The 10,577-nt window shown below is 38.5% G+C and overlaps 1 protein-coding gene across 2 annotated transcripts in view; it reads right to left on the bottom strand.

The window, feature by feature from the left end:
• Positions 1–97: 97 nt before the first annotated feature.
• Positions 98–10,577, bottom strand: part of MYBPC2 (myosin binding protein C2) — a 74,536-nt gene continuing 64,056 nt past the window's right edge. Inside the window, exons 26-30 of one of the 2 annotated variants that reach the window (XM_039360179.1) lie at positions 8,982–9,141; positions 7,711–7,847; positions 5,708–5,894; positions 1,003–1,046; positions 98–320 (exon numbers count right to left, since the gene is read on the bottom strand). In XM_039360179.1, coding sequence (XP_039216113.1) covers positions 1,036–1,046; positions 5,708–5,894; positions 7,711–7,847; positions 8,982–9,141 — 495 coding nt within the window. In that variant the 3' untranslated portion in view covers positions 98–320; positions 1,003–1,035. Of the gene's footprint in view, positions 321–1,002; positions 1,047–5,693; positions 5,895–7,710; positions 7,848–8,981; positions 9,142–10,577 lie in introns of those variants that run through there. The other variant, XM_039360177.1, reaches the window with a different exon arrangement.

The following is a 10,577-nucleotide window of genomic DNA, read 5'->3' as shown; positions in this document are numbered from 1 at the left end:
AGACCAGCCATCCTCTAAACTAGAACATCTCTTCCTCCACTGTCTTCCACTCCACATTAGATGTTGCTGATCTTTCCAACAGGGAGAGGAATTCAGATTAGTCAATCAAGTTCTCTTTATTGACACAGGAACTGACTGAACAAACAGACAGATTAGGAAAAGATTGGCTGGATTGTTGTAATTATGCTCCAAATATGATATTTGTGACTTCTGTAATAGGGTCGGTGGTAAAAAGAAGAGAGACTGTTCTTGATGCACTTCTGTCCAGCCTTTGCACAAAGCAGGAGAGGATCCTGGAGCAAAAATGAGGTGACTACATGCTGAGGAAAAAGCAGAGCAAGAATCACTGTTTGTGGAAATTGGGAGTCAGTAGATAAACAGATCATTTGACTCAGTCATGACTTCCCTCTCAAGGCCCCCTTCCATGCTCCCTATTCAGTCTTTCCAGTCTTTCAGGGCTCCCAAATAATTCAGGTATGATAAAGTTCTTCTGCAGGAACCCAACCTGAGATCTACAGAATCATCTGGAATCACCAAACTTTGTGCTACAATAACATTAATGGATACAGGCTTTACAGTATTTCATCTCAAAAATAGTTGGACGATACAGAAGATGCTATAAACTTGAGGGTGAAGAATGGACAGATGTAAAAGACTCATCCAGATTCTTTTACAGGTATTAATCCAGTTTTTAGGATTTATATAGCACCCCTGAGTAAGACAGGTTGAATTTGCCCACATTTGGGGTGTAAACCTATGTAAGATGTAGTGCTAATCATCAGGTTATTTTAAAAAGATGTAGTGCTAATCATCAGGTTATTTTCTAACACATCCAAGTCACTGCTTGGGAGGGGTTGGCCTAGATGACCTACAAGCTCCCTTCCAACTCTGTTATTCTAATTCTTTCTAGAGTAATACACAAATGCATTGTTGTCCTCTAGATCCCAATCATTGACTTATTCACTCTTCAGATATATTGGAAAATATATACATGTTACTCACCATTTGCCTGAACTGACAATTGTGTCAACAAGATTACTGAGGTGCTGTTGAGGGAGAAGGAGGGAATAAAAAGGAAACACAAAAATGAATGAGCTTGGGAGCTTTGTGTTAGTTTCATGAAAAGATGAGCAAAGCTTCTTTCCCTTTTTAACTCATTTGAGCAACAAATTCCACATCCTGAGTTGGGGCTTGAAGACTTTCCCTGCCTCTACTGCTGGTTGTGTACCATCTCCCATTGACTGTATGATGTTAAGTACAATTTAAAGCTGATAAGTTGCAAGTGCCTAGAATCTCAAGTTCCTCCTTATTCTTCAAAAGTAAAGTCTGCCTTAAATTTAACTTGGCTCATGAGTGACAGAAGAACACGTCCATAGAATCACAGAATTAGAAGACCCCCAATTAGAATATCAAATTCAGCCTTTCAGAAATGTATATTAAAGCATCTCAGACTAATAACTATTTATGTTCCACTTGGGCTCAGCTAGTCAGAGGGGAGTATTCTCTAAGTCAGTGATGGTGAACCTTTTAGAGACCAAGTGCCCAAACCTCAACCCAAAACCCATATGTGTTGCCGGGTGGGCGTAGCTGCCAGGTGGGTGTGGCCCGCCAGGTGGGCATGGCTACAGTGGTCATGGCAGATGGGTGGTCGTGGGCAGGGTGGGCATGGCCAGCTCAATGTTGCTCCTGGGGAGGGACGCCTGTGGGGGCCGGGCAGGGTTGGGGAAGATCCAGAGGTCTCTGGCAGGTGGGGCGATGGGCAGGAGGCTGTTTCTGCAGGGTGAGGCGAGGCAGGGTGGGGGTGCCATGTCAAAGGGCAAGGCGAGGCAGGGGCCAGGGCGGCTGCTGCCTGACACCATCGGCCCTTGCACACAAAGGCCAGCAAGCACATGGGTGCTGGGATGCATCCGGCCACGTGGGACTTTGGCAGGTTAGCAGACAGCTGGTTGAAGAGGACAGTTACCATCTCTGGGGCATGATGCGCATGCCCACAGAGAGGGCTCCGAGTGCCACCTCTGGCACATGTGCCATAGGTTCACCACCACTGCTCTAAGTGATCAGTTTCAGCATGCAACTGTCCCCCCCCCCCTCTTTGGAAGCTTTTCTAGCATTCAGTCAGTATCTGGCTTGTGATAATTTAAATCTCTGTAGTTTTCTTGCCAATAATGTAAAAATAGTTTGCTAGTGACAACTTCTGGATTTTCTTTCAACTTTATAAGATAGTCTATTGCTCTGAAAGGTCACCCATAAAAGTATTATGGAGGCCTATCCCTGCTCAGCTTCTGAACATAGAGTAAATCAGCTGCTGCCATCTGCTGCTTTTCTTCTTCCCTTTTGCATGTCAGCAGCAGATGCAACTTGTGCACCAGTAAGCTCATCTTGTGTTGGGAGGCATTTATTTATTTATTTATAATTCAATTTTTTTTATTATTAAATTGCCAAGATAGTTTGAATGCCACACCTTTCAGAGGCTCCATACCAGCATGGAACTCTCATTTGGTTCAGTAATACGTAATACTTAGGCACTGTTGGCGTTAATACACACACACAAACTTTATCTGGCACGAGGAAAACAGAAGGCTTTTGGGGCTTCTCGGTACATTTGCTAATACTGTGATTTCAAAAATCAATCCTCTTTGCAGCCACCCATTAGCAGCCTTTTAGAAGGAATGTAAACTGCCAGACAGATGAACACAAATACATGGGAACAAATGCACAAACAAGTGAAGACAGCAGGCCAATAATCTAGCTCGGGTGTCAAACTGCTGGCCTGTAGGCCAGATGCGTCATCCGGAAGCTGCGCCCACCCCATTGCCGGCAATGGCGAAATTGTCCCGATATGTCTTGCAACATCACGTGACGTCACAAGTTTGACATGTCTGATCTAGCTGCTCCTGTTTCTTATGAAAGGAGAGAAGAGGATTTGTTTAATTCATAAACACTGAAAGCAGAATGAGAAAACTACAGGTAATCCTCAATTTACAACAGTTCATTTAGTGACTGTTCAAAGTTACAACGCTGAAAAAAATGACTTATGACCGTTTTTCACAGTTATGAATTTTGAAACATTTCCATTATCATGCAATCAAAATTCAGATGCTTGGCAACTGGTTCATATTTATGACCGTTGCTGTGCCCCAAGTTTATGTGATCACCTTTTATAATCTGACAAAGTCAATGGGGAAGTGAGATTCATTTAACCAGTTTACTAACTTATCAGCTGCAGTGATTCACTTAGCAACTATGGCAAGGAAGGTCATAAAATGGGGCAAAACTCATTTAACAAATGTCTCACTTAACAACAGAAATTTTGAACTCAATTGTGGTTGTAAGTTGAGGATTATCTATATGTTCAGTGACTGACCACTTTGAAACAGCTTTCTATACTCAGCTGTTAATTAAGTTTTGGTGGAGCAATGGTTAGTTGAATATGTTGTCTTTAAGTTTTAGGTTTGCAAGTATGCAGATAAAGTGCTTAATGTGCTTTCAGTCTATGGGAGAAACCACAAAGGTTTTTAAAAGCATTGGGAATAACTGACAATGGAGAAGATTAGTAGAGTGGTAGACAGCTTAATTATGAATGCTCTTAGTTTCTGCAGCCTCAGTCCCAAACTGAGCTGAAGAAGGAACCATCTTTGTGGCTGTTGTGAGGTACATAATAAATGTATATGTTATAATTTTTCATAATATAGATTAACTTTATTTTATAAAAACTATTTAGAGCCAATATTTTAAGGTATAATCATATAGTCAAAATGCAGCCATATTTAACCTTGCTAAAGTGATGACATACACAATTTTTGGTTTGAAGCAGGCATTAGTTAAATTGTACAGATAGGCAAGGGAACAGGGTTAAAACATTTGTATCATCCAGCTTAGACAAACAGGCTCCTATTGTGAGCTGAGTTGGTGGAATGTCACGAACATGAAAAGGGAAAGATAAAGGTAAAACAAAGGAGAATTATTAATTGTACAGCTGCAGTGTCTAATAATTTTACTAGGCGATTGGAAAGTATGGGACAAGACTGGACTTATCAACTGGGTCTGGAAAAGAAGGCTGTGATGCATTCTACCAGGCAGATATAAAGGTTTTTGCTGAACTAATCTGGGTGTGGCCCTTTGCTTGCAAGTAGAAGGGTCCATCAGCCTTTGCAAACTCTTCAATAAAACTTTTTTTGTTTTCCAATACCTTTGAAGTGGAATTCATTTTATTCCTAACATTGTGGTTTTAAATTCTATGGTTTTGATTTAAAATACTAGAATGCAGATTTACATGGGCGCAATGCGTGATATAAATGATGATGTTTTCCTTCAGAAATCCATCTTGCCCAATTCTTTTTACAACAGATCTTGCAGCCTTTGCCACTTTTGTGGGTTGCCAAATGGCTTCAGTGCTTTACTTTTAGGATACAAACATACCTGCTGCTTATGCAGCATAAGCAGAATCGCAAGAATGTTAATCAACATTGCAAACAGGGGAAACATTATGAAATTGACTAGATTCAATCCGATGACACTCCCATTGTGAAATTGCCTAAAGAAGGAACCAAAAGGAGGTAGAAATACCCCTGATTTCTGCTTCTCTGAGTAAATTGGTAGGCAAAAATGGATTTACATCTCTTTTTTTTCTGACTCTGTCAAATATGCAGGAGTACAAAAAACAATTGATCAAGTCTTTGCATGTTTACAGGTTGAAAACAGGACTAAACTATGTCAGCAAATGGAATCTACAATTGGTGTACTACTGATTGCTAAAAATATCTCTTTGTTCTCCCACAATTATGAGGTATCCCAAATAACCAGGTGGCCAAACTAGAAAGTATTGCATTCTTCTATTAATCACTTATCTACTTGGGCAAAATATGCCTTTAGAAGAGATGCAACCATCATGCCTCACGTTGTGAGGTAGATCCTGCCCAAATTATTAATTCCTTGTCCCTTTCTATGGTGCAGTGTGTTCCCAGAGGATTCTTTTGAATAACATAAAAAAGTGCACAAGGGTGAATAAGAAGGAAAAGATTCTTTGTTATCTAAAGATTCAGGTCTGAACTGGGGTAATTCCTTCCTCTGTGACCATGTCTGAAGTTTAATCATGAATTATTAATCAGCTTCTGTTCTGCTCTTAATGGTAAGAGCTGCCTATAATGTATTTCTTTGCATTATTTATTTCCTTTCCTTTTGGGTTAAAGAGTTACTTCGCTATAAAAGAAAAACGAGAAGAGAAAGTAAACCTGTAATTAACACACACACATACAAGCAGAGAAACCAGTTCAAAAGCCTATCCATGACTAATGCCCAAAAGCCTTGAATGGGAAGCAAAAGCCACAGAAGCAACAATCAAGAAGGCCTTAATTAATGATCCAGTCTTCTGTAAAAGAAGTAATAATGCTTTGCTTGTTCATGCTGAACAAAGCTGGTGTTGGTGCAGCAAAAGCTATTTCTTGTAAAAAAAATAAATAAATCATTAAACAAGTACAAAGAAACACTAGGCAACAATTACAAAATCCAGAAATGTGATAAGAAGAATGACATGCTCAATAAAAGTGAGTTAGCAAAGGATGGGAATTCTAGAGAATGATTAATATTGGGATCCTATGTGTGAACCAACATTGGAAAAAGTTAGAGGCATAGCTGCAGCCGCTGCTTTACATCTCTGATAAATATCATTGATGCATTTCCAGGCCATGTCATTGTCACTCCAAATCACCTTTGACTTCCAGCTTGCACTCTACTATGGACTCGCCCAGTTCATTGATGGCCTTGCAGGAGTAGGTGGCACTGTCAAAAGGACTTGGTTTACGGATATTGAGAGTCAACACTCCTTGGTTGTTTTTCTGCAGAAATTTGGGGTCCCCACTGAGATCCATTTTATTCTTCATCCAGATTACCTTTGGCTGGGAATGCACACAAGTGGGATAAAATAGAAAAGAATCCAAATCAAATATCTTCACCATCACACTCTAATTTAACCCAGGGCCATATGCTGTGTCATAAAATTTTACAATTCCATAAACTAACTATTTTAATTTGAAGATTGTGCAAAAATCAAACTAAAAGTTTAGATATGTTATTTGTGCATTCTAGTAAAGTTCTTAAAGCTGCATTTTGGCTGTCCTTCCAGTATTCCAAATCCAGAACCACACATATTACAATTTAACTAGGAGACAATGCATCACATTGAAAGAAGAGCCAGGGCAGAAGAAATAATTTATATTGAATTTTAAGGAATGTATTACCACAATATGTGGTGCTGCTCACTGACTTAGATGGCTTTAAAATCAGATTGGACAAGCTCAAACAGAATAAGTCTACAGAAACCTGTTATATATGACCATTACGTTCAGAGGCAGTATATTACATTTACAAAGGATGACAGGTAGTGGTATTTCCTGATGCCATTTTGAAGTGGCCTTCCTGGAAGCATGTGGCTGATCAACTTGAGAAGAACATTTAAAAAGTATAAGCATTTGATCTATTCCAGCAGGGTTCCTATTATGACTAAATTTCCACTGAAACTCTTTCTACTTTTAGCAGTTCCCCTCTACCTACTCCTTATCCTTTTTCTTTCCCTTTTCTTCATTAATTCTTTGTCCTTTTTCTCAACTTGCCAAGCATAAATATAAGATGGGAATTACACATTAGCTCAGCAGACATATATTCATGTGAGGACAGAGAGAAACACTCTATGGGTTCTCTCTCACAAAATGGTCTGAATTTTTTCCCCTTAGCCTAATTCATTTAGATGGGAATCTAGCTGAGACAAAAAAATGGTTCCAAGTACAAAAAGAAGAACTTTTCTGGGGAGAATTAGCAAGCAAGGGAACAAATCAAGAATCCCCATCTGCTTGGAGGGTGAAAAAATGGAGGTCACAGTAAAGAGATAAGTTAAGATAGAGACCAGAAATGTATAGTTGTATATAGATATATTATATGTAATTAATGTACAATATGGACTGAGATGTCAGTCAAAGACGATTTACCATGTTCAATGTTTTAATCCTTTTTTTTCCTTGTACTCAATACAATCTTTAAAAAAAAAAAAATCCCCATCTGCCAATTCACCCTAGATATGCTTCTCACTTTTCTTTTTCATATTTATGAATGATCCTTCTAAAATGGTCAAACATATCAACCATGCAGTGGTCAAGCAATGGATTTTGAAACATTGGCAGCAGATTAAATAACAATACATAGCATTATGCTAATTATTAAAATCCATCATGGTCATAGAATAGTGATCAGCAAAAGCTGATGTCTTGGCAGATTGGTTGTAGAAACTTATTTCTCTTATAAATCTTTTGGCTTTTAATTACTTCCCAAATGTAGGAGCTGTATCACGTAAATTGGAAGCTACTTAACAATTATTTACAAAACACAAGAAAACAATTAAAAATGAATATATATATGAGTTATTTTGTTTAATTAAACATAACCTGCATTAAAAAAGATACCCTAATATCTTGCCTAATATTGGTTTCGATGTCCATTAGTTATTTATTAGAATGGCTCTTGCTTTCAATACCGATTATAAATTCTTGAATCAGATGTAATATTATTTTCTCATTATTTATAATTCAAGATTATCTTTAAGATTGTCTAATAAAGTAGAAACCATTATTTTTTCTGCTCTTTCCTATTCTCTTGCATCATTCAGTTGATTCACATGGTTTCTTCCAACAACTGGATATCTCCTATTTATTTGGTACATACTTTAGGATGTCCCCTCACTGCGCAGTTCAGGGCCGTGGTATAGCCAGCCACTACTGTTCGGTCTACCAGTGGAGTCAAGAATATGGGGGCCATGCTGAAGTCATGTTCCTTATAGTTATACTTCTTACTGATCAAGCCTAGAAGAATAAAAAGCCAAGATGATCATCAGTGGATTCTAGCTCCAATCTTATACTCTAATTTCCTTGGTATCTCATTGAATGGGATTGACTTGATTAGATGCACATAAGAACCATTCCTGGATCACTTTTGCTGATTTTGTTCTTTCACATAAATCTGATGCAATCTATTTAAGCAGTGACCTATGATTTTAAGAAAAATCTATACAAATATTGGCATAGATGCATGTAACTGGCATCTTTAGGTACATATTAGTATTCCCTCCTCAGAATAAATGTATTTGCCAAGTGTGATTTTAATTGTTTTATATTTTTCCTGACCCAAGAATATTATTAACTTAGTTTGCAAACATGCAAAGCTGGTAGAAAGAAAATTAACTTATTATCTGTTCCATAGGCCAAGTTCTCAAGCATCCACAAAAAGTTCTAGAGAACCTAGAATTTTTAAACAATCTCTCCTTTGAGTTACTATTTAGGTTCTTCCTCTCTTACACAAGCTTTCCCTTTTCTCAAAGCTGGCACTCTACCTCCCTGTACTCATGCTCTTACCATCCTTTGACAGCTGAGCCCATTAATAACTGATTCAAACAGTTTTCTAGCAGTAGTGATGGATTGTGCAGGCAGATGGTTCCCCATTGACAGAAACTTTCAACTTGCCCTGCTTCTTGGCTTTATCCCATCCCCTTGAGGATTAGGGTTGTGATTGGCACTCCTTTTCAATAAACTACTTATACTAAGTGAAGGGTAACTTTGCAGCTTTCCTTTCACAGTGGCTGATCCATGATCTCTTTTTAAATCACCACAAATCAAGTATGAGTAAAAGTGGCAGATGGATTGCTGGCTCAATGCCATTTTTCCATGTCCCTGTTTTTCAACTGGAGGAACACCTGGTCAGCATATCCAGAGACTGTACTGTGTTGTGATGGACATAATGGATTAATAAGAATTGGCTTTTGGGGGTATCTGGGGTGCAAAAATAATGATTACTGGTATGTAAAAGTTAACTAAAGAATTCAATGTTTGAAAGTGATAATATATCTGCTCCTCTTCAGTTTGGGATAAAGGTCAGTCCCCTCTGCTAAATTTCTTTGGCTCCACTATCTTTTCAAGCCATCTATGTATACATGAGCTTACCAGATTTCTGAATGTTTGCAGTGTTTTTGGAGACCCCAGGTTGCTCACTGAGTCCACAGATATTCTCGCTGTAGACCCGGAAATAGTATTCATTGCCCATGATGAGATCAGACACTGTGCAACGGGTAAGGCGGTTGTGTTCATATACAGTGAACCATTCCTGAGGGTAAAATCATGGACAGACAGAAAAAAGATGATGAGGAGATAGGGAATAAGATAAGCTTGGGGCTAAACTAAGAAATGTCTTATTGACCACTGCATTTAGACACATTATTACCAAATGAAGTATGAAGATTTTACACAGGTTCCCTACATTTGCTACTGAAGACCTAATCCCAACTGCTGTACAACATTGAGGAGGCGGGGGGGGGGGATACCCAGATCTTCCACAGCAGAAAGTACAGGCTGATCCTCAAATCCAGCAGCACTGGTGTATCATGTTTTGAATGAGACATTAAATACTCATCCATTTAAATGGAGAACATCGATGCTGTCCAGGTACTTAAGTATGCACAGGACTACAAACTAACAGAACATGCTGGCTTACACCATCAAAAGCTGTAATATGCAACATACATATAAGGGTAATGGAGAGGGGAAAAGGTAGTTCTCAAAAAGCTTGTAATCCAGAGGACCCAAAGCTTCTTTTTATCTGCCCCAACAGACCTAATTTTCGTCCTCAAAGCAAAATTGATAGAATGACAAGTGTATCTGATGTTTCCTTGTTCAAAGAAGGAGGGTTCCGAGAGTGAATTTCTTTTTCTGTCCATAGATTATCCCAGTAAACTTATTGTATCATATCCCCTTACTCAGAAACCTTCCTGGGATCCATAACACAATGCCTAAAATAAATCAGTGGCATGAGTTGACATACCATTTCTAAAAAGGACACTTTTTCTTAAGATATCATTCTGGGCAGAAAGCAGCAATTACTCTAAATCCCAAAAGCACATAAATTGGATCTTTTGATAATGTTCTCACAGCAGTCTTGGAATTAATGCCTGATCATCTAGCTGTAACTGAATTGGATTTTGACAGTGAATTATTCTGGCAAGTGGAACTCCTGCAGTGATAGTGGGTATGTACTTTCTCTGAAAATCTCAGCAGTAAACCTGCTGTAGCCCAAGTATACTTAAAAGAATGTTAACCGAGGTTGTGCTAAGAGTCTATCTATCTATAGATGTCTCTCTTTTATAATATGTTCAGGTCACATTATGTCATCATCAGTTGAGTGTGTGCCTAAGTGAGTGTGAGTGTGAACTGGTCAGCAGTGCTGGATAGATCTTGTCTTTATTCATACTATTCATTCACCTCATTTTTTATAATAAGGAGCTTAAAGGAAGCTCTCCACAGAAGCTCTTAATTTATTAGTAGAAACATATGGACCTGGTTTTAAATCACAAAAGTCTTTAAAAATCAAAATATGGATATCCTTTGATTTGGATATGGAAAGAGACCAGTAGTCAGTGTAAGTGAAAAAGCATACACACAATATGATTGTAACACCCAAATCCATTCTAATTTCCTCTTTTAAAAAAATGATTGCTTATGTGCCATCATGTCAACCACATAGCTACACTTTCTCAGTAAGGGCCA

Source organism: Crotalus tigris, unplaced genomic scaffold (genome assembly GCF_016545835.1).
Source record: "Crotalus tigris isolate CLP2741 ecotype Arizona unplaced genomic scaffold, ASM1654583v1 scf7180000019161.1078591, whole genome shotgun sequence".
Taxonomy (NCBI): Eukaryota; Metazoa; Chordata; class Lepidosauria; order Squamata; family Viperidae; genus Crotalus; species Crotalus tigris.
The sequence above is the reverse complement of the archived record's forward strand: the minus strand, read 5'-3'. Positions and strand labels throughout refer to the sequence as shown.